The following is a 27,433-nucleotide window of genomic DNA, read 5'->3' on the forward strand; positions in this document are numbered from 1 at the left end:
ATGCTTGCCTTCCACTCCACCCCAGATTTACTGATTCACAGTTTTTGGTGGGATTTTTTTTTTTCCTCTAGTGTTTGTTTTTTTAAAGTTCCCCCCACCCCTAGGAGATTCTGATGCATACTAAAGCTTGAGAACCTTGATGTAGATAAAACCAACCAACTGCTTATTTTTCACATTTCAACTGAGTCAGCATTGTTTAAGTCCTACTATAGCATGCTTATAAGCTTTTTCTAGTCTAAGCAAATTAAGCCTCAGTTCCTTGGAATCCTTGCACAGAGGGCACCTTCTATAACCTTAGTAATTTCAAAGTTCAACAAATTTCTAATAAGCACAGTAAAAACTATTAGATGATAAAAACGGGACCTGACACCAGAGTGTTTCAAAGACCAGGTAATTATTTTATTTTTCTATTTCTGACACTCAAATCATAGGGGGTAAAAAGATAATAGAACATAATCAAAATAACACACAAACACAATTCAAGAACATTTAACCATCTGTTATAGCTGTTCTTTGTAAAATACATAAAGGTAAACAGAAACATCTGTATATAAATTAATGCTTAACAATCTGTATACACTGTAAAACAATTGTTAAAATTTACACTAAGATACTAGTGCAAGCAGTGGTGTACAAAAGTGCAAACAAGGTTAATGATGAAAAACTTATCACCGACTTACCACTTCAACATACTCTGCATCCAGCCAGATATTAAAGGCCTCACCACAGAAAACACTTTGATCACTTTGAAAGCTACCTGACTACATTCACCCTGAGTGCTCTTGCCTCAGTATGGCAGTAGATAATGAGTTCAGGTTAGGAGCAGCACCAGGGAGTCCAGAAACCCAGGTGAAGTTGGCCATTCTGACGTGAATCTTTTCCAAAGATAATAATTCTCCATGAAATCACTCAAAAGCCTTTCCCATTTCCATCTTAAAATCCATTTGGAGTGGGGGCACTCCTGAAACAAAGTTTACTTTGAATAAATTTGCTTCCTTTACTGTGATTAATTTGGATTCTGTTTAAAGGTATGGTCAAAGCCCAGAATAATCAGAGGTATTAAATATATTATCTATTTAATGTTTTAAATTGTGAAGACAAAAATTAGTTGATTCAAAACTGCATCTTCAATAGATAGTCAATAGTTGGTCAAATCAAGAGAGGTCAATTCCCTTTATACTCAGGGATTTCCAGGTATGGGCTGGAGATATGTGAGGGGGAATGGCTATAGGGTTCAAGAGTAGAAACATGGTTTTAACAAAATCCCAATCACTTTACACAGAGGCACAGCCCCATATTTTTAAGAGCTTGTTCTTTTTTTCTTTTTTGGTTAAAAAGCACTAATCTGCATTTCAAAAGGACAGTGATTGGAAAGACCAGAAACATTAATATTGGGCTTTGAGAATTTAGTCCTTAATTTAAAATATGTTTTCTGAACTCTTACTATTTATAACAAAAAAAAACAAGGTTTATAGAAAACCTCTAATTCCTTATTAATTTTATCCATAAATTTATATTTGCTAATCTCAAATTTTTCATGTTGTCTTGGAGATTTTTTTGAAACTTCACCAACTTTTACATATATTTAAAATGATTCAAACAATGTACTCTAAATCAACACACGATATTCTGAGAAACTTTCTTTTATATTAGCTTTGTCAGTGTACTCTGATCAAAATTTATTTGGCAATAGAAGCCTTGCAAACTTCAGTCATGTAAGTGACGAACAAGACTGAAACGCCACAATGAGTCACATACCAGATACAGGTTCGGAAAATGTAAACCTGTCTGAAGCTCGAGTCATCAGCTAGAGGTATTCTGTTTTCAATGACGGAACTTGTGAAAATGCTGGATTTTGAATGTGGTTAATCAAATCATTTTGCAGAAGACAAGAAACACTTGTATCGCAGTTATTACTCTATTTCAGTGATTTACAAGTAGTTTATGTGCTGGAAAGCACTACATGTCGTGTGAGCCAGTTGAAAACTAAAGAAAAGAAACAACATTCTGTGTTTATGCTGTAAACCACAGTAAAGTTGTATATGTACATGGCACACAAAACTAAAATTTAGATCTATGCAGGCAATATCTGAATTCATAGTTCTTTGGCACTCAGGGATACTGGGTTAACTAAGTCAATAGTAAATATTTTTCATATTCTTCAGGGAATATCTGTGCCCAATTTTTAAAAATGCTATAATCTCCAATCTAAAAATTCATCAAGATAAACTGGAATCCATCAATTTAACCAGTTACAGAAAAGTATAATTAATAGCAGTCATTGAAACAGGTGTGGGGTTAAGAATCTTTTTAAAAGTATATAAGCCAGCTGAGGCCATCTGTTTTTAGAGTTTTGGACTTAAGATTTTAAAACATCTTTTGAACACTTCCTGATGTATATGGAATCCAGTCTTAACTTGTACATGTTCACACTTTATAGAGGGAAGAACAAAACTAACTACATTTACCCCCAAAATACTCCACAAACGTACACACTTGCACAGGCACATACAGAGTATATGCTTTTCCCACGTGCTTCTGCCATTTCTTGGCATTCTCTTAAATTGCTTCTCCTGATGGACGCAGTGACTCTACGTTTTCTGAGGAGCTCTCAGAGCTGGATGATAAGGCCAATGGCTGGCGAACTCTGAGGCCCATCTCCCTGGAGCTGGCAGGAAAGTGCACCTTCATTTCCAGAGGTTCAGACTCTGGAAGACTCTTACATGAGTGGGAAAATATCCACAGTTTAGCTGTGGTCCACAAAGTGACTCTGTTCCTTTGATCCCAGTGATGGACCTAGAATGAGAGTTCTGGAACAAGAGAGTTTGTGCCAGAAAGCAAATCCCCTCTAGGGAAACCAGTAAGCTTTTTCTTTTACACGAATTTATAACACAGATAATTAACTTCTCAGTTATCACAATACTAGGAAATACTTGAAGAAAAGCATGTCCCTGTAAATACTGAAAACAGATACCATCAACAAGAGGCAATTACTTTGAATAAGGCTTAATTCTGTTCAGTCAAGACGTTAGAAATGAGAACTTTAAACATATCTGGCAGAATAAACCAAGAGGCTGAATGTCATTTCCTACTTTTCCCTGGTGTTACTGATATTTTTAGATAGGGAGAAAGCTTTTTTATTTTTCTTTTGAAGGAAGCTGAAAATGAAACAGGATAGCTAAATTCCTAAAACCAAATGTCATGATGAAATGACCTTGTTGGTTTAGCTAACTAGTAATTCCTTCCAGGCATATCTTTCAATCCTTATTTGCTTCACATACAGTATTATATTATTGATGACAGAAAGGGCTATATTAACTCTGACTTGGACAAGAGCTAGAGAAAACAGTAATTCTGATATTAAAATTACTCTTGATGGAATTGGAGCAATCTATTCTCAATAGAATTGATTGAATATACTATAAAACCTTGGTTTATGACCAAGAGAGGAAATCTTAAGCTTGAGAGTCTTTAAAAATAAATATTTGGCACTTGTCTTTCAACTAATTATGGGAATCTCAGACATATGGGAAAAAAGAATTCAATTTCTTAGAAAATTAAAATGCTTTAAAAAGCTAACCAAAATCTGATTAGAAAATGTTATCAGTGAGGCCTGTAGACACTACCATGTGGCAAGCATGGTATCAAAAAAAAAAAGCCTTTGTGCTGTAAAGTTAAGAGCTGGTTGAGAATAATTAAGAAAAAAGAAAATTAAATACATGGATTCATTTTCTTTCCACCAAGAAATAAAATATACCCAAAATGCAAAAGAGCCATAGGACAGGAACAAAATCTTCAAATATCTCAGTGACAACTGAGGCAGAACACGCTTTCTTTATCCTCAGATGCAGGCCTCCACCATGCAACTGCACAACTCCCTATGTGTCACTTGCCCTGCTGAGTACCACTGAGTGCCATTAAGTAAGACTGGGGGGTACCTCTAGGTGTGGGGACACTGGTGCTTGTCATTATTTTTGGTGAAAAGGCAGATTACCAAACTGGGTGCCATTAAGATTGGAGCACTTCAGAATTAGACAACTGGGATTGGCTCATCAAACCCAAAATTAACTTTGGGTTGTACCAGAACGTGTGCTTTTCTTCAGAAGGCCGATCCCACAGGGACTAGGACGTGGACCCCGTCAGCACTGGTCATGGTAGTGTTACAGATAAAAATATACATGATTCAGAGATAAATGTGGTATAAGGTGCAACCAAACACAACTTGTCTCTAGATAAATGCAAAAGCCATTAGGGACTTAAACATTATCCTAAATATTCTAAAGCAATCTCCTTTCCCCACAACCCTCTCATATATTTAATATTAAATATGCAAAACTTCAGAGCATACTAGCCAGATAAGACACATTAAAATGAAACATTTGCCCAACAAGGATGCCAAACATTAGGGTTTGTTTTATTGCATGACGTTTGCATGAGAAATAATAATTGAAACTGTAAGGCATCATGCAGTCATAAAAGCTTATTATTAACTGCTTACTAAAGATAGGTGGACATATAATCTAAAATTTAAAAACTAGTTCCAAAAAATTACATAAAAAATTTAACATGATGAGCTTTTAAATATGGTTGATATTTATAGTTTCATGTTGTTAAAAAGTGCTTCAAATGTCTGGAAAGTTGCTGTTCAAAAATGGTGCTGGGGGTAATGTCACATTATAAACTGTAAAAACTAAGTATTTTTATGGAATTAGAAAGCTAATATTGTGATATTCAAACTTACTTGAATCAGTTTTCAATTCTCACTCAAATTAAGTTGATAAAATATTAATAATCTAAAAAACATCTGTTTTCTAACCAACAATAAAAGTCTATTGAATTCAAGTTATGCATGTTGAGTGATCAGATCTCTGAGTAGGCCTGAATGGTGAGACCTGGAACTGCTGTGGGCTGGTTAATCAATGTACTGTGCCATCCAGCGGAAGCCTTCTCCGTAGCCTTGTCTTTTGAGCACGCTGCACATGAAAACTTCTAAGGGCCGGGCATTCAGTTCTTTCAGAGATACATTGCCCTAGGAGAGAAGATGGGCATTATGTTGGGTGACCTCTTAATGAAATAAAAGCCCTACTCCCTAGGAGAGCTGCATCTCAGAGTTCGTACATCTTAGAACAAAGGGGGGCTGTGGTAAAGCCATGGCTGTTCGTCACCCAAGTCCCTTCCCCTAAACACATAGGGCACCTCCTCTCATTCTACTGTAGGACAGATGTCCATTCAGTGGGATAGAGGTGAGCCTGTGAGGTGCACAAGAATGAAAATAATCTGTGACTTTGAAAAAATTCAAGTTACCTAGGACAATTGGCTTCACTAATATTAAAAACAAACATTCTGTGAGTAGATTCATGACCTAACAAGGAGATTCTTAAAATTAATGTGGAGTTGACTTATTAAAAAGAACACACAGAAAACAGACCAAAGTCTACCTTATCTAACGTAACAGTCCCCTTCCACAGGCTGCCATATTGCTCTACTCTGGGATTTTTCAATACTAAGGTCCCTCCCTAAAACAAATCCCAGTAAAAATGAATGCAGAAATAATGTGTGTTAAACCTTAATTATGAAATGTATGTTCGGAAAACCCCATAACTCTGCTATAGCCAAGTATACATTTCATTTTTATCTGTGGGGAACTCTGGACTTAAACACTGAACCAGGGGCCTAAACACACTACTGGTATGCTTAAACATTCAAATATATTATTTAGTGGCTAATTCTGAAAAATTATGTCAAAACTTTGAAAGCTTTCATTAAGTTTCCCATATGCATAGGCTGTGACATTTTTTGTATCACTAAGAAAAGGTTGGTGATACTTCCAATACTTTGGCCACCTGATGTGAAAAACTGACTCACTGGAAAAGACCCTGATGCTGGGAAAGATTGAAAGCAGGAAGAGAAGGGGACGAGAGAGGATGAGATGTTTGGATGGCATCACCGACGAGATGGACAGGAGTCTGAGCAACCTCCAGGAGTTGGTGATGGACAGGGAAGCCTGGCGTGCTGCCGCCCATGAGGCCGCAAAGAGTCAGACACGAATGAGAGACTGAACTGAAGAAAAGGTTTCATTTCATTCAGTGGTAGGAAGAAAACAAATGTGGACATTGAAAAAAGACCCAAATGTACCAATGACATTTTTTAATAAGAAAATGAAAATGGGCTTGTGAAGTTGGACAACAGTAATTTAAAGATGTCTGGTTGGACACCTGAAACTAAGATCAGATCAGATCAGATCAGTCGCTCAGTCATGTCCGACTCTGCGACCCCATGAATCGCAGCACCCCAGGCCTCCCTGTCCATCACCAACTCCCGGAGTTCACTCAGACTCACGTCCATTGAGTCAGTGATGCCATCCAGCCATCTCATCCTTTGTTGTCCCCTTCTCCTCCCGCCCCCCATCCCTCCCAGCATCAGAGTCTTTTCCAATGAGTCAACTCTTCGCATGAGGTGGCCAAAGTACTGGAGTTTCAGCTTTAGCATCGTTCCTTCCAAAGAAATCCCAGGGCTGATCTCCTTCAGAATGGACTGGTTGGGTCTCCTTGCAGTCCAAGGGACTCACAAGAGTCTTCTCCAACACCACAGTTCAAAAGCATCAATTCTTCGGTGCTCAGCCTTCTTCACAGTCCAACTCTCACATCCATACATGACCACAGGAAAAACCATAGCCTTGACTAGACGAACCTTTGTTGACAAAGTAATGTCTCTGCTTTTGAATATGCTATCTAGGTTGGTCATAACTTTCCTTCCAAGGAGTAAGCGTCTTTTAATTTTATGGCTGCAGTCACCATCTGTAGTGATTTTGGAGCCCAGAAAAATAAAGTCTGACACTGTTTCCACTGTTTCCCCATCTATTTCCCATGAAGTGGTGGGACCGGATGCCATGATCTTCGTTTTCTGAATGTTGAGCTTTAAGCCAACTTTTTCACTCTCCACTTTAACTTTGATTAAGAGGCTTTTGAATTCCTCTTCACTTTCTGCCATAAGGGTGGTATCATCTGCATATCTGAGGTTCTTGATATTTCTCCCGGCAATCTTGATTCCAGCTTGTGTTTCTTCCAGTCCAGCGTTTCTCATGATGTACTCTGCATATAAGTTAAATAAACAGGGTGACAATATACAGCCTTGACGAACTCCTTTTCCTATTTGGAACCAGTCTGTTGTCCATGTCCAGTTCTAACTGTTGCTTCCTGACCTGCATACAAATTTCTCAAGAGGCAGGTCAGGTGGTCTGCTATTCCCATCTCTTTCAGAATTTTCCACAGTTTATTGTGATCCACACAGTCAAAGGCTTTGGCATAGTCAATAAAGCAGAAATAGATGCTTTTCTGGAACTCTCTGGCTTTTTCTATGATCCAGCGGATGTTGGCAATTTGATCTCTGGTTCCTCTGCCTTTTCTAAAACCAGCTTGAACATCAGGAAGTTCACGGTTCACATATTGTTGAAGCCTGGCTTGGAGAATTTTGAGCATTATTTTACTAGCATGTGAGATGAGTCCAATTGTGTGGTAGTTTGAGCATTCTTTGGCATTGCCTTTCTTTGGGATTGGAATGAAAACTGACCTTTTCCAGTCCTGTGTCCACTGCTGAGTTTTCCAAATTTGCTGGCATATTGAGTGTAGCACTTTCACAGCATCATCTTTCAGGATTGGAATAGCTCAATTGGAATTCCATCACCTCCACTAGCTTTGTTCGTAGTGATGCTTTCTAAGGCCCATTTGACTTCACATTCCAGGATGTCTGGCTCTAGGTCCGTGATCACACCATTGTGATTATCTGGGTCATGAAGATCTTTTTTGTACATTTCTTCTATGTATTCTTGCCATCTCTTCTTAATATCTTCTGCTTCCGTTAGGTCCATACCATTTCTGTCCTTTATCGAGCTCATCTTTGCACGAAATGTTCCTTTGGTATCTCTGATTTTCTTGAAGACATCCCTAGTCTTTCCCATTCTGTTGTTTTCCTCTATTTTTTTGCATTGATCGCTGATGGCTTTCTTATCTCTTCTTGCTATTCTTTGGAACTCTGCATTCAGATGTTTATATCTTTCCTTTTCTCCTTTGCTTTTCGCTTCTCTTCTTTTCACAGCTATTTGTAAGGCCTCCCCAGACAGCCATTTTGCTTTTTTTGCATTTCTTTTCTATGGGAATGGTCTTGATCCCTGTCTCCTGTACAATGTCATGAACCTCATTCCATAGTTCATCAGGCACTCTATCGATCAGATCTAGGCCCTTAAATCTATTTCTCACTTCCACTGTATGATCATAAGGGATTTGATTTAGGTCATACCTGAATGGTCTAGTGGTTTTCCCTACTTTCTTCAATTTAAGTCTGAATTTGGCAATAAGGAGTTCATGGTCTGAGCCACAGTCAGCTCCTGGTCTTGTTTTTGCTGACTGTATAGAGCGTCTCCATCTTTGGCTGCAAAGAATATAATCAGTCTGATTTCGGTGTTGACCATCTGGTGATGTCCATGTATAGAGTCTTCTCTTGTGTTGTTGGAAGAGGGTGTTTGTCATGAGCAGTGCATTTTCTTGGCAAAACTCTATTAGTCTTTGCCCTGCTTCATTCCATATTCCAAGGCCAAATTTGCCTGTCACTCCAGGTGTTTCTTGACTTCCTACTTTTGCATTCCAGTCCCCTATAATGAAAAGGACATCTTTTTTGGGTGTTAGTTCTAAAAGGTCTTGTAGGTCTTCATAGAACTGTTCAACTTCAGCTTCTTCAGCATTACTGGTTGGGGCATAGACTAGGATTACTGTGATATTGAATGGTTTGCCTTGGAAATGAACAGAGATCATTCTGTCGTTTTTGAGATTGCATCCAAGTACTGCATTTCAGACTCTTTTGTTGACCATGATGGCCACTCCGTTTCTTCTGAGGGATTCCTGCCCGCAGTAGTAGATATAATGGTCATCTGAGTTAAATTCACCCATTCCAGTCCATTTCAGTTTGCTGATTCCTAGAATGTCGACATTCACTCTTGCCATCTCCTGTTTGACTATTTCCAATTTGCCTTGATTCATGGACCTGACATTCCAGGTTCCTATGCAATATTGCTCTTTACAGCATCGGACCTTGCTTCTATCAACCAGTCACATCCACAGCTGGGTATTGTTTTTGCTTTGGCTCCATCCCTTCATTCTTTCTGGAGTTATTTCTCCACTGATCTCCAGTAGCATACTGGGCACCTACTGACCTGGGGAGTTTCTCTTTCAGTATCCTATCATTTTGCCTTTTCATACTGTCAATTATATCCCAATTTAAAAAAAGAAGCCAGACTGCCAATTAGACTGATAAGCATGATTACTGTTAAGGGTAGTATGGGAACAGACCTTTTCAGAAGATTAAGAGTAAATAAAATAAAAAGATATTTGTACTACTGAATGAAGTATTCACACCTGTCAAATTTTTTTTTTTTACCTTTCCTGTTGTCTGACCATATAAACCAAACATCTCTCGCAACCGCTCTTCACTGATGGCTTCAGGCCTGTCAATCTTATTCCCAAGAATCAGTATGGGCACATTAGCAACAGTTTCATCTGTCATTAGTGACTGAAAAAAACAAAGCAAAATGAAAGTTAAGATGTTGATATAAAAGCAACTAAAGGGCTCATTGTGACAAGACAGCAAATGGGCATCAAGGGCTCACTCTATCATATCCTGGCAGTTTGGCTTTCTTTGGTGAACTTTCCCTACATTTTAAAGTGAGCTCAATGATCCCACAGCTCCATCCTTCTGCCTCTCTGTCTCCTTCTGTAAACGCTCACTGTGACTAGCCTCAACACTTTGAAGGTGTGCAGACCTGGTTTCATTTCTAATTCTGCTGCTTTTGAGTTGTGAGATCTTAGACAAATAAGGCTGGCTGAAGTTCAAAGAGAATCTACAATAGTAAGCACCTACCTTACAGAGTTAATCTGAGAATTAAATGAGCTAATATGCATAGTGCCTGGTACAAAGTAGGAACAAAGGAATTCTCTGGCTCTGCTCCATGACCACAGAACTTACCAGGACTTTTCCACGTGAGTAAGTACTTGTTTGCTTGCTCTTGGCAGAAGCATGGTCGGGTCAACCTTCCATCAAATCATGGACCTCCTTTCTCTGTGAGCCCAGGTCTAGCACTGGCCTTGCCTACTGCTCCTGAGCCCCTTTACGAAGCATGTAACCTGGGAGATGGGAGAGGAGGTGGCTACACATGGCCTTGATCACTCCTGGGAATGGTGACAAAGATAGCATGTTATACCATTTCTAGGTTCTAGCCAGCTCCTGGAGAAACCACCTGGAGGACCAGGGGCTTAAGACCAAGCCACTACAGGAATGCAGCAGATACGAAATGAACTACAAGGGCACACACTGCATAGAATGAGCCTAAGCCTTCAGGAAGGAAGTCTCGTTAGTACTCCTCAGTAGCCACAGATACTCCAAGGTACTCCCTCTGCATTCTAAGTAATCTCTGAACTCCACAGATTGTCAGGAGTTACATCAGAGGCTGCAGAAAAGTTACACTCTCATACCTACATCTCTAACCTGTTTTCTCAGGCTTACCAGAGTGATCAACTGGTTAGTTTTAATTATTTAACTTACATCAAGTTCTTCTTTTGATTCTAACAGCCTTTCATGGTCTGCACAATCCACCAGAAATACAATGCCATTGATAGCAGGAAGGTAATTTTTCCACACTCTTCGAGCTAACAAAAACAATCAGGAGTTAGATTTTATTTGCTGGTCAAACCTAGCAGATGGTTTGACGGAACAGTCCAACAAGATATCAAGTGTAATTAGCCCTTAGCTGCTGCTACATCATTATATACTTGTTAATCTTTTACCCAGTATTGCCAAAATCTTTCCAGATGACCAAAGAAGAAATTAAAGGTTTTCCTTAGTTTGGGCAAGTCAAATACTTGAGTCTGCCCCAGTTTACCCATGTCAGAGGAAGAATTAATATTTACTTGCTAATGGATAAGGATGCACATTAAGGCCATCGGAGGGACCACTACTATTTGTTATATGCAGTATCCATTTCTTTTTGACATTTCTAGTTTATCAGTTTTTTGCTAGTGATCAAGTCTGGAGTCAGTGACAGAAGGAAATTAGTATCAGGTTCAGACTTGTTAAGTTAAAAAATAAAGCAAATTGTTCTACTCGTAGAACAAGTTTATGAAACCATTAGGGTAATTTTTTCCATGACATTCTCTTTTAGAAAAGAAAATATTTTTGAGGGTGCCCTAGAGGAAGGTAACCTTTTTCCTCTGGACTTCAGCTTTATAAAACACCTTCATATAGAGATGAAGCCTCAACCTCCATTAGGTTCTAAATCTAATCATTATATTCTAGGAATTAGTTTATGTATATTTTAAACAATTGATGTATATCTCAAATGTGCTTTCTCTAGCCACAACCTTTGTAGTATTCATTATTTATGAATTACTATGTAGTGGGTACTGCTAAGTCCTTTTGGGGATATTAAAAAGTAGCATTTCAATCCCAGAAAGTTTAGTAGAGTCTGAAATAAGACAGTCATTCCAATCTTTAGACATGTATACAAATGTACTAATTGCTAGGTAAGTATAGCCAGCTGGGAGTGGCTTCTCAGAGGAGGCAGCCGCACTTAACATTGAGCCCTGAAAGTGGGTTACCTGTGTGCTGATGGAGACCACGTGAGCACAGAGGTGGAAGAACGAACACCAAGATGGTTTGGTTTGGTTGGAGTAAAGAGCATGACAAAGGGAAGAGTGGGAAATTAAGACTCAAAAAGTAAAGTGTGATCGCATCTTAGAAATCCTGAATACCAGGTCAGTGAGAATGGCCTTTATTTTGTAGGTAATGAGTTAGCCAATGAAGGCTTTTCATATGGAGCAAAAAAAGCAATAACATATTTATAACATGATTATGACAGTAAGAGAGAGGTGGGCTGAAGAAGAGAAAAAATGGAGGCAAAATTTTACTCATATGCTTTATCACCAAAAGCAATTCAGACTTACACTGGAATATCATGAAAATCACCCTTTGCATTTAAAGCATTTATCCAGGGGTGATAATTCCTAAATTTTAAGTCTACTCTGGCTTTCCTTGAATAAAACGAGATTTCATGCACTGTAACATAATGGTCACATTTTTATTAAATAAAATAAAACAACTGTAAGAGTAGTAGATTCTCACCTTGAACATGTCCACCCAGATCAAAAGTTGTAAAGGTCATGCCAGCAATGGTTAGTTCTTCTGAAGCTAAATAATAATACAAAATGTTTTAAAAACATGAAAATTAGAAGTTCATTTCTGGCACATACTGCCACTTAAAGTTTGATTACTTTAATTGCAAATAAGGTCAAATCAAAAAGGAATTCTTTGTTATAACTACTATATTCCATTTCATACTGCCAGTGTAATGCAAGTAGTTGGTAATATTCACTTCTGGTATTCAGTGCCCACGATAAATCCAACTTATTTTTCCTCCTCTATCCAGCTGAAATTGACATTATTTACTGTGAATTCAAGTGACTGGTCTAACCTAATAATTTTTCCTGTAATTCACCTTAAATGATAAAGGTGAAAAAACAGTATTTTCTCATGGCTGTTATATTTCACAGGTGATGGTTTTGGGGCTTCCTACTGGCTCAGACCATGAAGAATCCGTCTGTAATGCTGGAGACCTGGGTTCAATCTCTGGGTTGGGAAGATCCCCTGGAGGGTATGGCAACCCACTCCAGTATTCTTGCCTGGAGAATCCCCACAGACAGGAGCCTGGCGGGCTACAGTCCATGGGGTTGGCAAAGAGTCAGACACAACTGAGTGACTAAGCACACACACAGTCTTTAATGGCAAACATAATTATAATAAAAAAATTTGGCTCTTATTTCTTCAAATTTTTTTTCTGATCCCTTACTTTCCCTCCTGGGACTTTAGTGATAGGTTTGCTAGATTGCTTAAATCTTCCATTCTCTCATTATGTTTGTGTTTCCCTTAAACCCTTGAGCATATTCATAACAGCTGTTTTAGTGTTCCTATTTCCTAATTCCATCATCTTTTTTACTTGTGCCATCAATGTTTTTACTGATTGACTTTTCTTCTATTTAAGGATCACACTTTCCTGCTTCTTTGCATGTCTAATAATTTTTTATTGGATGTTGGATTTTGTTGTATCATTTTCAAGAAAGTTGGACTTTGGGAACTCTCTGGTGGTCCAGTGGTGAAGACTCAGCCATCTCATTGTGGGGACCCTGGTCAGGGAACTAAGATCCTGCAAGCTCCGGGGCACAGTCAAAAAAACCCCCCAAAATAAGCTGGACTTTGTTCTGGCAGGCAGTTAAACTGCTTGCGGATCAGTTTTTAAGTTTTGTTACAGCAGTAAAGTAGCCTTTACTTTGGAGCTAAGTTAGCCTCATTACTAAGATGTACTTTTTTGGAGTAGTCGACAAGGTCTCTTCTTTCTGGCTGGTGGGTATGTGGATTCATAGCTCCGTGTGAGCTCTGGGAATGAACTGGCTAACCGCTTCACTGTAACTGTTCTTTTGACAGGCTATGTGTAGTTTTACCCTGTGTATGCACAGACTGGTATTCAGCCATGAACATTTCTGGAGTTCTTTCTCTACAGAGCTGTTTGCTCTGTGGTAATCTGCCCAGCAAATTCTAGTCACCTCAGCCTCCCCAAATTCTGGTCTCTTGTCTCCTCAATTCAGTGAGACTACTGGGTTACGTTTGGGTTTCTTCTCCCTACACCATGGTCTTAAAATTAACCCCTGTGATAAAACTTAAAACAGACAAGGGTTTGTTTTTCTTTTCTCAGAAAACATAGCCCTGTGCTAGCTATTGCCCAATATCTGAAAACAGTTGTAGTGTATATTTTTGTCCACTTTTCTAGTCATTTTTAGTGGGAGGGTAATTGCAGCCTCTGTTATTCCCTCACAGACAAAAGCAGAAGGCCGCTACAATTACGGTGAAAGGTTCAGTACAATTGTTAACTATTCAGTATAGCTATGAGACCCCAGAGTAGTTTATCTTGCTAAAAAATTCTGTAGGAAGACTGCCAGGTGAATGAATAATTAACACAATTTGTGTTCAAAGCATGATCCTTTCCATTAGGAAAAGATAATGCTTGGACATGGCTGGCAAACTATCTCTGTGATTACAATCTCTGGTATACTCCCTGCTTTATAAAATGAGTCCCAATTTGATTATGATACAGAACACTGTTAACATCCCAGCAAGTTCCCTCTTGCCCCTGCCGAGTCAGCCCACACCTCCATTCCCAGAAGCAAGCACTGATCTGGATTCTGTCATCACAGGTTTGTTTTGCCTGTTTTAGAATTTTACATAAATGGCATCATATAGAACTTTTGTGACCAGCCTCTTCCATGCAATATAATACGCACTGTGTGGATCTGTGCTTTATTGCTCTTTTTGTTGAATAGAATTCCATTGTTTGTGCATTCTTTTTATGAAGGCCATCTGAACTGCTTCCAGTTTGGAGTTAATACAGGTAAAGCTGGTACAACAAATATTCCTGTATGAGGATTTTGGTGAACATATTTTTTCATTTTTCTAAGATAAATATCAGCAGTGGAACTGCCAGATCATAGGGTAGATACATGTTACCTTTCTCCCATATTCATTAAAAAATTTTTTTACTGGAGTATGGTTGATTTATAGTATTGTGTTAGTTTCAGGTATACAGCGAAGTGAATCATATGTATTTATCCATTCTTTTTCAGATTCTTTTCCCATACAGGTTATTACAGAATATTGAGTAGAGTTCCCTGTACTATACAGTAGGCTCTTGTTAGTTACCTATTTTATATATAGTGGTGTGTATATGTTAATCCATATCTCCTAATTTATTACTTGTCCCATGTTTCCCCTTTGATAAACCATAAATTTGACTTCAAGATCTGTGAGTCTGTTTTGTAAATAAGTACATCTGTATCACTTTTTACTAGATTCCACATATGGCTGATACCATATGATATTTGTCTTTGTCTGACTTACTTCACTTAGTATGATAATCTCTAGGTCCATCCATGTTGCTGCAGATGGCATTGTTTCATTCTTTTTTATGGCTGAGTAATCAATCCCTGGGTTGGGAAGAGACCCTGGAGAGGAAAACAGCAACCAACTCCAGTTTTCTTGCCTGGGAAATGCCATGGATAGAGGAGCGTGGCAGGCTACAGTCCATGGGGTCACAAACAGTTGGACACAACTGAGTTGACTAAACAACAACAACATTCCATTGTATATATGTACTACATCTTCTTTATCCATTCCTCTGTTGATGGACATTTGGGTTGCTTCCATGTCCTGACTATTCTAAACAGTGCTGCAGTGAACACTGGGGGGCATGTATCGTTTTAATTATAGTTTTTCTCCAGATATATGCCCAGGAGTGAGACTGTTGAACCATATGGTAGTTCTATATTTAGTTTTTTAAGAAACTGTCATACTGTTCTCCAAAATAGTTGTACCAATTTACATTCCCACCAACAATGTAAGAGGGTTACCTTTTCTCCAAACCCTCTCCAGCCTTTATTGTTTGTAGATTTTTCTGATGATGGCCATTATGACTGATGTGAGGTGATACCTCACTGTAGTTTTGATTTGCATTTCTCTAATAATTAGTGATGTTGAATGCCTGTTCATGTGCCTTTTTGCCATCTGTCATCTTTGAAGAAATGTCTATGTAGATCTTCTGCCCATTTTTTGATTGGGTTGTTTGTTTTCTTGACATTGAGCTGCATGATCTGTTTGTATATTTTGGAGATTAATCCCTTGTCAGTCTCTTTGCAACTATTTTCTCCTATTCTGTGGCTTGTTTTTTATTTTGTTTATGGTTTCTTTTGCTATACAAAAGCTTTTAAGCTTAATTAGACCCTATTTGTTTATTTTTATTTTCATTACTCTAGAAGTCGATCAAAAAAGATACTGCTGAGATTTATGTCAGAGAGTGTTCTGCCTACATTTTCCTCTAAGAGTTTTATAGTATCCCGTCTTATATTTAGATCTTTAATCCATTTTGAGTTTATTTTTGGTATGGTGTTAGAGAGTATTTTTAATTTCATTCTTTTTTTTTTCTTTCATGTTTTCTTGTTTTCTTAAATCTTACTAGTATTCCTTAAGGAATAAACACACAGGTGAGTAGGCTACAGTGAAGAAATCTTTTTATAAGAAAGTTAAGACATTAAAAGATATTTCCAGGTATTATCTTCAGTGATGTTTCTTATCTTTTTTCTGGGACTCCAGGTAATATTCAGCCCCTACAGCTACCACAAATGCAGCAAATCCCCACTTGAATCCTTTTAATAATGCTCCAACAAAGGAAACTTTATTTGCAAAGCCACCCATGTATCTCCAAGCTTCATTGCGGCCCCATGGATCCCTTAGTCCTTGTGTGGCCAGTTTCTCCTGGACGGTTTCTAATGGTGTCCCTTCTATCTTCCATTGTTTATAATCTGGAAGTTCCATTTTACTAGGACCTTGTTCATGTCCATGTCCGTGGGCCATGTCTGACAGCAATCTGACCTCTCAGGACACTCAAGATTCACTAATTTCATTCTTAAAAATACGGAACGCTTCACAAATTTGTGTGTCATCCTTCTGCAGGGACCATGCTTATTTCTCTGTGTCTTTCTAATTTTAATATATGTGCTGATGAAGAGAGTACACATAATGCTTTTGATTAACTGAAAAATATAAGCTAAAATGAATATGAGATGCAGGAATGTTGAGATAACATGTTTTGTGCCACTGTTTTTACTCCTAGTACTTAGAACAATGTCTGACATAAAGCAAGTGCTCAAAAAATATTTGTTGAATATATTAAAAAGAACATAAAATTTTAAAAGTGACTTATACCTAACATAAGACCACTGTGTAATATCTTCCAATTCTGCTATTTTTGCAGATAATTTTATATACTCAATTTCACCATGATTTTTCTTTTAACAGTTTTGTTCTTGTATCAGAATCTTATTTGTCAAGCCCCACTTTCTTCCCCTAATGTAAAAAAAAACTTTCAATTTTATGAAATCTTCCTTTTCCAATGATTCACTAACAGTTTTAGAGATAAAATGGTAGTTTGTTTTGTTCTGTTTTCCTTCCTTGTTCTTAGTATATTTACAGAATTAAATTAACTGTTGTATTATTTAATTTTTAGTCCAATTCTCAACTTTGTACTCATTTTTAAGGCCAACACTCATTATTTAAAAATCTGTGGGTTAGCTTGTCTTAAACTCTCTGTGTAGTTGATTCATAGTCTTTTCAAGAGTAAAACAAGTTCAGAAGTTTTTGTTGTTGTGCTATGCAACATGTGGGAAATTAGTTCCCCAACCAAGGACTGAATCTGTGTGACCCCACAGTGGAAGCTCAGACTTTAAACCACTGGACTTCCAGGGAAGTCCCCCACAGGTATTTTAAAATTAGACTTCTGTTTCTAATTTTAAAGTGACTAATTCTGTCACTTTAACTTGACTCTCTCAACAGTACCTATTACATAATCTTATTAAGAATGATACGTATTAAGTGATTTACAGAATCATTATTAATGTCTTTTGGTTGGCTTTCTAAAAGAAAGCACAGTGAATTATTTTTTAATTACTTTAACACTTTCTAGGGAATTCCCTGGTGGTCCAGTGGTTAAGACTTGGCGCTTTCACTGCTGTGGGTTCAGGTTCAATCCCTGATTGAGGGACTAAGATCCTGCAAGCCATGGGGCCTGGCCAAAAACAAAAGAAAAGAAAACCTTCTATAAGTGTATCAATATATGCTTGGTTTTTGGAATAAAAATTCTATGGTCTTTATGTTAGAAACAGTTCAGGTTGTTAGAACTAGAAAAATAACTGGTTAATAAGTTAAGAGCTACAGCAAAGTATAAGACTATAATCTGTCTACTGAATAATGATTAAAATAATACAGTTCTAAAATTTGAAAGAAATTTAGGTTATATAAGAAAGGTAATGCTGACTATTTATAACCTAAACAATATGTGGTTGAATATACTATCATAACCCCTGAAACAATAACTTTTTAACTCCTCTAGTTGGACAAAGGTATACTAACTATAAGACGATATGAGTATTATTTCAAGATCTAAATATACTCCCTGGAGTTGGGTCACTTATCATTTACTATATTAAGAACAAGTGAAATGATCATCATTTATCCACCAAAAAACAAACAACCCTTTTGGTTAGGGCCTGTGAACGGGAATCGCTTCATCAAGTAACGCCCTGTATGGAGAACGCACTTACTGGGATGTAACGTGGGCACGTGCTGTCCGAGTCTGTCATCTTTTAGCATGTGTAGCAACGTTGTTTTTCCTGCATTATCCAATCCAAGAAATACCAATTTACCAGTTTTCTTATATAATCCTGCAGAGTAAGAGCTATGATTAGTCAGTGATAGCCCACACAGGTTATAGAAATAAAGTGACTTTAAATAAAAGTATAATATAATCTTCACAATTTAGTTATTTGGATACTTTTCCGAATTATCCCAGATTTTTGATAAAGAGACACTTATTAACCTTTTGAACTTCTAATATTTTATAAATTGGCCTGAAAAAGCTTGGATTTCTAACCAATATTTAGTTTTGAAGAGCTATTTTAAATCTATTATGATTTGGGACATCAGATCATTATAAAACTAAACTTTGCCCCAGTCAATGCATGTGTGTGACCTAAACTTATCTTGCAATACCAAAATGCCAATTCCCTTGATGATTTAACTTAAATCCTCTTTTAATTTATCCCTTGACAAATATTTGTGCCCTCTACTAGAGAAACATAAAGTACTTGAGATTATATATTTATGAAGCTAGACCAAAAGAAAAATTAGAGTTTTCATTTTTTTCACAGGTAAAAATAAATTGTTTTGACAATCAAAACTACAGTGAGTTTTTTTCAGTAAAAAAAGTTTAGTTCCCTGTCAAATTTACCTGAGAATAAGGTTAAACTATTCACATGACTGTGTAAAACTAAGCAACAACAAAAATATCCAAGCACATGATTTTAAATATATCAATCAAGCACTGACACAGTGATAAACAGATAAAGACAGCACTGACTAGTTTAGACTACATTTATTGCAGAATTCCATATTGAGCTTTTTATATATATACTTTAAAGGCTTTTCTTAGAGCACTTTTAGGTTTACAACAAAACTCAAAGGAAGGTACAGATATTTCCCATATACCTCTGGTCCCCACATATATCCCCACATATTTTGTCCTCTCCCCCAAAAGACGACAGAAGTTTAGTGACTTACGTCCATCATTATGCAGAATATTTTCACTGCCCTAAAAAGTCTCTGTACTCTGCCTGTATATCCACCCTACCCACTGCCCAGCAACCACTCATCTTTTTATGGTCTCCATATTTTTGCCTTCTCTAGAATGTCATGTAGTTGGAATCACACAATATGTAGCTTTTCAGATTGGCTTCTTCTACTCAGTAATATGCATGTAAGGTTTCTCCATGTATTTTCATGGCTTGATAGCCCATTTTCTTTCTCATGCTAGACAGTATTCCATTATCTAGCTGTACCATAGTTCATTTATCCATCCACCCACTAAAGGACATCTTGGTTGCTTCCATGTTTTGGCAATTATGGCTAAAGCTGCTATAAATATCTGTGTGCAGGTTTCTGGATGGATGTAAGTTTTCAGTTCCTTTGGGTAAATGCCAAGGAGCACAACTGCTGGACGGAATGGTAAGAGTATGTTTACTTTCATAAGAGAACAACAAACTGTCTTCCAAAGTGGTTATACCATTTTGTATTACCACCAGTAATGAATAAGAATTCCTGTTGTTTCACATCCTCACCAACATTTGGTATTCTCAGCATCTGAATTTGGGGCATTCTAATAGGTGTGCAGTAGTATTGAACTTTATTTTATAGGAATATATGAGGACAGGGAACACAGTAGCAACTCAAAAAATTTAATCAATAAGTGAAAATTTTAAGATATTAGGCAGTTACAGATTGGGCTATCCATTTTCTAGTAAGTTCATGCCAAAATAACATTTAGTTATATACTCACATTTAAGTTTAAGAAGTAAATTTTTTTTCAAGGCCTAATCACCTATTGACCAACAACCTGGATCCTAAGGAGAAAATTATCTTCCAGTCATTTGAGCTGGGATACTACAGCTCTCCTTTAATTATGAGTCAGTTCAGTTCAGTCCCTCAGTCGTGTCTGACTCTTTTGCGACCCCGTGAATCGCAGCACGCCAGGCCTCCCTGTCCATCACCATCTCCCGGAGTTCACTCAAACTCACATCCTTTGAGTCGGTGATGCCATCCAGCCATCTCATCCTCTGTCGTCCCCTTTTCCTCCTGCCCCCAATCCCTCCCAGCATCAGAGTCTTTTCCAATGAGTCAACTCTTTGCATGAAGTGGCCAAAATACTGGAGTTTCAGCTTTAGCATCATTCCTTCCAAAGAACATCAAGGGCTGATCTCCTTTATAATGAACTAGTTGGATCTCCTTGCAGTCCAAGGGACTCTTAAGAGTCTTCTCCAACACCACAGTTCAAAAGCATCAATTCTTCGGCACTCGGCTTTCTTCACAGTCCAACTCTCACATCCATACATGACCAGAGGAAAAACCATAGCCTTGACTAGACGGACCTTTGTTGGCAAGGTAATGTCTCTGCTTTTCAATATGCTATCTAGGTTGGTCATAACTTTCCTTCCAAGGAGTAAGCGTCCATTAAATTTCATGGATGCAGTCACCATCTGCAGTGATTTTGGAGCCCCCAAAAATAAAGTCTGACACTGTTTCCACTGTTTCCCCATCCATTTCCCATGAAGTGATGGGACCAGATGCCATGATCTTCATTTTCTGAATGTTGAGCTTTAAGCCAACTTTTTCACTCTCCTCTTTCACTTTCATCAAGAGGCTTTTGAGTTCCTCTTCACTTTCTGCCATAAGGGTGGTATCATCTGCATATCTGAGGTTATTGATATTTCTCCGGGCAATCTTGATTCCAGCTTGTGATTCTTCCAGCCCAGCGTTTCTCATGATGTACTCTGCATATAAGTTAAATAAGCAGGGTGACAATGTACAGCCTTGACGTATTCCTTTTCCTATTTGGAACCAGTCGTGAATACTGATTAATAATCTCCCTAACATTTCTATTTCTTAAAAGGTTTCTACAAAGATTGCTTCTAACCAATGCACTTACCACCCTAGCTTTTAAATAGTAAAAGTGTACCGGATAAGATTCCAAAGGGGAACAGCTAGAGCATTTAATCGTTCAACTGGATTGAACTAAGTTTCTGTTCTGTGGTAGGCACTGTTAAACACTTGCGTACATTATTTCACTTAATCCTCAACTCTGTATAGGGGCATCATTATTGTCTTTTTTACAGAGGAGTAATGAAGACTCAATTAACTTATTTACTCAAATGCTAAAGTCAGGTCTGAGATTTGAACCCATGTCTGTGATCACTGACCTAGAGCCAGATATCCTGGAATGTGAAGTCAAGTGGGCCTTAGAAAGCATCACTACGAACAAAGCTAGTGGAGGTGATGGAATTCCAGTTGAGCGATTTCAAATCCTGAAAGATGATGCTGCGAAAGTGCTGCACTCAATATGCCAGCAAATCTGGAAAACTCAGCAGTGGCCACAGGACTGGAAAAGGTCAGTTTTCATTCCAATCCCAAAGAAAGGCAATGCCAAAGAATGCTCAAACTACCGCACAATTGCACTCATCTCACACGCTAGTAAAGTAATGCTCAAAATTCTCCAAGCCAGGCTTCAGCAATATGTGAACCGTGAACTTCCTGATGTTCAAGCTGGTTTTAGAAAAGGCAGAGGAACCAGAGATCAAATTGCCAACATCCGCTGGATCATGGAAAAAGCAAGAGAGTTCAAGAAAAACATCTATTTCTGCTTTATTGACTATGCCAAAGCCTTTGACTGTGTGGATCACAATAAACTGTGGGAAATTCTGAAAGAGATGGGCATACCAGACCACCTGACCTGCCTCTTGAGAAACCTGTATGCAGATCAGGAAGCAACAGTTAGAACTGGACATGGACAACAGATTGGTTCCAAATAGGAAAAGGAGTACGTCAAGGCTGTATACTGTCACCCTGCTTATTCAACTTATATGCAGAGTACATCATGAGAAACGCTGGACTGGAAGAAGCACAAGCTGGAATCAAGATTGCCAGGAGAAATATCAAGAACCTCAGATATGCAGATGATACCACCCTTATGGCAGAAAGTGAAGAGGAACTCAAAAGCCTCTTGATGAAAGTGAAAGAGGAGAGTGAAAAAGTTGGCTTAAAGCTCAACATTCAGAAAACGAAGATCATGGCATCTGGTCCCATCACTTCATGGGAAATGGATGGGGAAACAGTGGAAACAGTGTCAGACTTTATTTTTGGGGGCTTCAAAATCACTGCAGATGGTGACTGCATCCATGAAATTAAAAGATGCTTACTCCTTGGAAGGAAAGTTATGACCAACCTAGATAGCATATTGAAAAGCAGAGACATTACCTTGCCAACAAAGGTCCGTCTAGTCAAGGCTATGGTTTTTCCTCTGGTCATGTATGGATGTGAGAGTTGGACTGTGAAGAAGGCCGAGCACCAAAGAATTGATGCTTTTGAACTGTGGTGTTGGAGAAGACTCTTGCGAGTCCCTTGGACTGCAAGGAGATCCAACTAGTCCATTATAAAGGAGATCAGCCCTGGGTGTTCTTTGGAAGGAATGATGCTAAAGTTGAAACTCCAGTACTTTGGCCACCTCATGCAAAGAGTTGACTCATTGGAAAAGACTGATGCTGGGAGGGATGGGGGGCAGGAGGAGAAGGGGACGACAGAGGATGAGATGGCTGGATGGCATCACTGACTCGATGGACGTGAGTCTGGGTGAACTCCGGGAGCTGGTGATGGACAGGGAGGCCTGGGGTGCTGCGATTCACGGGGTCGCAAAGAGTCGGACACGACTGAACGACTGAACTGAACTGAACTGATCCCAGACCTTTGGTTCATTTCCATTTCTCTACACTGCCTCCTGATATTAGCACTATTAACTTTCTTGTTCCTGACTGTGATGCAGTCTTTTTTGCCTTTTCAGCATAATTCAGGATAGATTCATTGTTCTGTAAACTGAGATACAGATTCCAACCTGTTATAATCCAAAACGTTAGCAAAATAAAGTTTAAAAACCCCTATTTCTGACCCAGTTCTTACAAATACGTGACAAAATACTTAAGAATTCTCTTGGAGGTAGTATAGCAACATCTGACATTTGACCTGTGGTAGAGCAACAGTATAAAAATAATGTGAGGAATTTTATTTTTAAAACATAAAGGAAAACATCCTGAGTTTTTTTTTAAATTTGCAAATATTAAGGTTTAACTAAGAAATAAAAATACAGTGACAAAATTTGATCTTATACTTTTATCCTTTTAATATATAGTAGTCAAAATTTATATTTCCCAAGCAAGATTTACTTCCTCAGTTAAGATTATGTTTGTGGAGAAAGAAATATTTATAAAAAAGATATCATTCCATAAGTACAGTTTGAACTATGTTTATCAATCTGTAATTACATGAAATGCTTCTCTTTCTGCCAATTCAAATTAGAGCAAAATTTGAAAATGGGACTAGAAATATTTTTGTAATTATTGCAATAGTAAAGTTGTGTATATCCCAACATAAAAGTTAATCAAAAGTCTGTCTTTGGGGGAAAAAAAGCCTGTTTCACTGAAAAATGTGAGAAGTCAAGGGTGTCAATAAAAGAACATTTTTCCTATCTGTAAAATCTATAAAGAGAAGAAAATCACTAGTCAAAATCTCTGGGTTAATAATCTCATTTAGTAGGTTAAAAAATGCCATTTATAATATATGAGGTACTTGATGGAACATGAATTTTTATTAAAAAAGCAAAAATAATAATGCCTAGGATTCCTGTGAGGATTACCTGAGATAAAGGATATAAAGCTCTTATGGAAACTGGCTAATAAATGGTAGCTATTCCTGTTAGCTATTCCTGCTAGTAATATGCTTATCAACAACCTTAGGAGGTAGGAACTGTTATCATTTTACACATAAGGAAATTAAGGCTAAAGTGGAGAAAACAATTTATCTAAGATTACTTCATAACAGGTATAATGAGTAGTTGAATATGTTTGTATGATTCCAAAGCCCACATCTGTAACTACTGGGTTACATATAAAGCAGCTGTAGACAAATAAAAGACACTTTTATGTAAGTAGGATTAAATGGGATAACAAAAGAGAACAAAGGGCCAACATTACCTAGAAACTGTAGCACACTGCTGAAACCACTGTAAATCCAGTCAAATATGAAGGACATAGCCAAATCTTACAGGGTCTGGAAAAAAAAGTGGGATTTAGTCAATATTAAATAGCAATGACATTAAACATCAACCGTGAGTAAATAATCCTACAGCAACCTTACTACAAGGAGTTAAATACTCTTCCATGCCAGTCTAACCTGGTCTGTGCTGCTGCTGCTGCTGCTAAGTCACGTCAGTCGTGTCCGACCCTGTGCGACCCCATAGACGACAGCCCGCCAGGGTCCTCTGTCCCTGGGATTCTCCAGGCAAGAACACTGGAGTGGGTTGCCATTTCCTTTTCCAATGCATGAAGGTGAAAAGTGAAAGTGAAGTCGCTCAGTCGTGTCCGACTCTTAGCGACCCCAGGGACTGTAGCCTATCAGGCTCCTCCATCCATGGGATTCTCCAGACAAGAGTACTGGAGTAGGATGCCATTGCCTTCTCCGAACTTGGTCTATACTGATGCATAAAAAAATAAAATGCCATTAAAATACCATGTAGAGACCATTCCCTGCCCATCAAAGTAGCAAACATGAAAAATAACAGCCAAGACTAGAAAAAATGAGGTAAAAGAAGCATTATTAATGGCAGTATAAATTGGAACAAATGTTTTTTAAAACCAATTTGGCAATAATGTATCTGGTGATACAAAAATTTTAGAAATTGTCCTAAATAAGGAAAGGCTTTATGTATAAAGATGTTCATCAAAGTGTTACATAATAAAATGTTTAGAAATAATCTATGTTCAATAGTAAATTAAATTCTATTGCCTATGAAATATTTACCAAAACCCTGGAGTAGAGGAAGAGACAGGAGCCAAAAGGAAAAGAGAGGAAATTTATAATCATGAAATAAGTTTCTGAATCTATGGGGAGTAAAAACCCTTTTTCTTTTTGTTTGGGTCTTTTATAGCAGTTGGTACCAGACAGTATATTTCTGTGTTTATTATCTTTTTGCATTTTTCAAATTGTAATCATGTTACTAAATGTAAAAAAAAAAAAAATTACTAAATCAGACTAGAAAATGCAGAGTATAGTTCAATTCAGCATTTACTGGAGAGGGTGTGGAGAAAAGGGAACCCTCTTACACTGTTGGTGGGAATGCAAACTAGTACAGCCACTATGGAGAACAGTGTGGAGATTCCTTAAAAAACTGGAAATAGAACTGCCTATGACCCAGCCATCCCACTGCTGGGCATACACACTGAGGAAACCAGAATTGAAAGAGACACGTGTACCCCAATGTTCATTGCAGCACTGTTTATAATAGCTAGGACATGGAAGCAACCTAGATGTCCATCAGCAGATGAATGGATAAGAAAGCTGTGGTACATATATACAATGGAGTATTACTCAGCCATTAAAAAGAACACATTTGAATCAGTTCTAATGAGGTGGATGAAACTGGAGCCTATTATACAGAGTGAAGTAAGCCAGAGAGAAAAACACCAATACAGTATACTAACGCATATATATGGAATTCAGAAAGATGGTAACAATAACCCTGTATATAAGACAGCAAAAGAGACACTGATGTATAGAACAGTCTTTTGGACTCTGTGGGAGAGGGAGAGGGTGTGATGAATTGGGAGAATGGCATTGAAACATATATAATATCATATATGAAATGAGTCGCCAGCCCAGGTTCGATGCACGATACTGGATGCTTGGGGCTGGTGCACTGGGACGACCCAGAGGGATGGTACGGGGAGGGAGGAGGGAGGAGGGTTCAGGATGGGGAACACGTGTATACCTGTGGAGGATTCATGTTGATATATGGCAAAACCAATACAATACTGTAAAGTTAAAAAATAAAATTAAAAAAAAGTTCAGCATTTACTTGACATGTACTTAATAAACTAATATACCTAATATGAAAACCAAGAGAAAAAAAAGCCTCTTTAGAAAAGAAGTATCATTTATACAAAAATATGCTTTCACATCAACAAAGTTCATTTTCTAGAGCTGAACAAAAGAACCTAGGCCCCAAACTTGGGCAGCTCTGAAAAGTTTGAAGGGCTGTGCTATCTTTGCTATTCTTTAGACAAAGTTCAACACACAGCCCTCCTTTCTTTAACCACGTCTCTTCCAAAGTGGGCTAAGCTGGACAAAGACGGGCCCACCAGGCTCAGAATTTCCTAGAGGGTTAAGATGTTGAGACCACATCACCTTGAGAGTGAGAAGCAGAGAAGAGACAGCCTACCTAGTTTGCACAAGGCCTAGCAGTATTTACTAGGTGATTCTCTGGATCCTGGCAGTAACTTCTCCCCTTTTCTATTAACTTCGTGCTTGAACCAGCATAAGTAGAATTTTGTTCTTGCAACCAGTTGATTTCCAGATTAACACTGGTAAAATGAACAGTTTCATTTGTAAGTACCACAGAATGTGATACTGTAACTACATCAGCAACATAAATATGTAAGAAGAATCTATTACCTTAGACGTTATTATTTTACACGTTGAAAATTACAACTCCTTCTACTATTATCGTTTTAGGTCATGGAGAAATTGAGACTTAGAGAAAATATATACAAGTGGCTTATCTTTTCTGAAGATTTTTAGGTATATGCTTTTTGAAGGAAATCATAATAATCTTCACTGCAGAGAATCAAATAAAGCAGTGGTGTGCTGCGTTTTTTTCTTTCTAATTCAATACATACTTACCTAGCTCATATAACATCCAGGGTCCTAAGCTAGACATTACGGGAATACAAATACTGATGACAAACATGGCTCATTCTCTCACAAAGGTTATAGAGTGATAAATTAGCTACACAAGCGCAACTAACAAATGTTAAAACTGAATAGGATATTATCTAAAATGGTAACAACTCACCCTATAGAGTTTCAAGAATAATTCAAGCACAAGGGGAGAGGGGGAAATGCCAATATTGTAAATCCTAAGCTACTAGGGGAGTAATGATCATAAGAGCATAGAAACTAAACAATAAAAATAAATAACAGAGAGATGAGGTCGGCTTCCCTGGTGGCTCAGTGGTAAAGAATCCACCTGCCTGTGCAGGAGACACGGGTTTGATCCCTGAGCTGGGACGATCCCACAAACTGCAGAGGAACTAAGCCCATGCACCACAGCTATTGAGTCTGTGCTTTAGGGCCGGGAGCC

The 27,433-nt window shown here is 38.0% G+C and overlaps 2 protein-coding genes and 1 non-coding gene across 3 annotated transcripts in view; all 3 read right to left on the reverse strand.

The window, feature by feature from the left end:
* Positions 1–377: 377 nt before the first annotated feature.
* The window catches only part of SAR1B (secretion associated Ras related GTPase 1B), a 34,318-nt gene continuing 7,262 nt past the window's right edge, over positions 378–27,433 (reverse strand). Inside the window, exons 2-7 of the mRNA XM_061423526.1 lie at positions 24,270–24,345; positions 18,243–18,362; positions 12,166–12,231; positions 10,591–10,694; positions 9,430–9,561; positions 378–5,029 (exon numbers count right to left, since the gene is read on the reverse strand). Of these exons, the coding sequence (XP_061279510.1) occupies positions 4,913–5,029; positions 9,430–9,561; positions 10,591–10,694; positions 12,166–12,231; positions 18,243–18,362; positions 24,270–24,327 (597 nt within the window). The 5' untranslated portion in view covers positions 24,328–24,345 and the 3' untranslated portion in view covers positions 378–4,912. The remainder of the gene's footprint in view (positions 5,030–9,429; positions 9,562–10,590; positions 10,695–12,165; positions 12,232–18,242; positions 18,363–24,269; positions 24,346–27,433) is intronic.
* On the reverse strand, positions 16,138–16,558 carry LOC133251279 (NADH dehydrogenase [ubiquinone] 1 beta subcomplex subunit 3-like). Its single transcript, XM_061423527.1, has one exon. The coding sequence runs from the start codon at positions 16,495–16,497 to the stop codon at positions 16,201–16,203; it is 297 nt and encodes a 98-aa protein (XP_061279511.1). The 5' UTR covers positions 16,498–16,558; the 3' UTR covers positions 16,138–16,200.
* LOC133252179 (U6 spliceosomal RNA) lies at positions 16,552–16,657 on the reverse strand. The gene has a single exon (XR_009737809.1). It is a non-coding gene; the product is annotated as a U6 spliceosomal RNA (small nuclear RNA).

Source organism: Bos javanicus, chromosome 7 (assembly GCF_032452875.1).
Source record: "Bos javanicus breed banteng chromosome 7, ARS-OSU_banteng_1.0, whole genome shotgun sequence".
NCBI classification, from domain to species: Eukaryota; Metazoa; Chordata; class Mammalia; order Artiodactyla; family Bovidae; genus Bos; species Bos javanicus.

Excerpts from the sequence above, each read along its gene's own strand:
- LOC133251279 (XM_061423527.1), bottom strand. The coding sequence starts at position 16,497 with ATGGCCCACGGACATGGACATGAACAAGGTCCTAGTAAAATGGAACTT.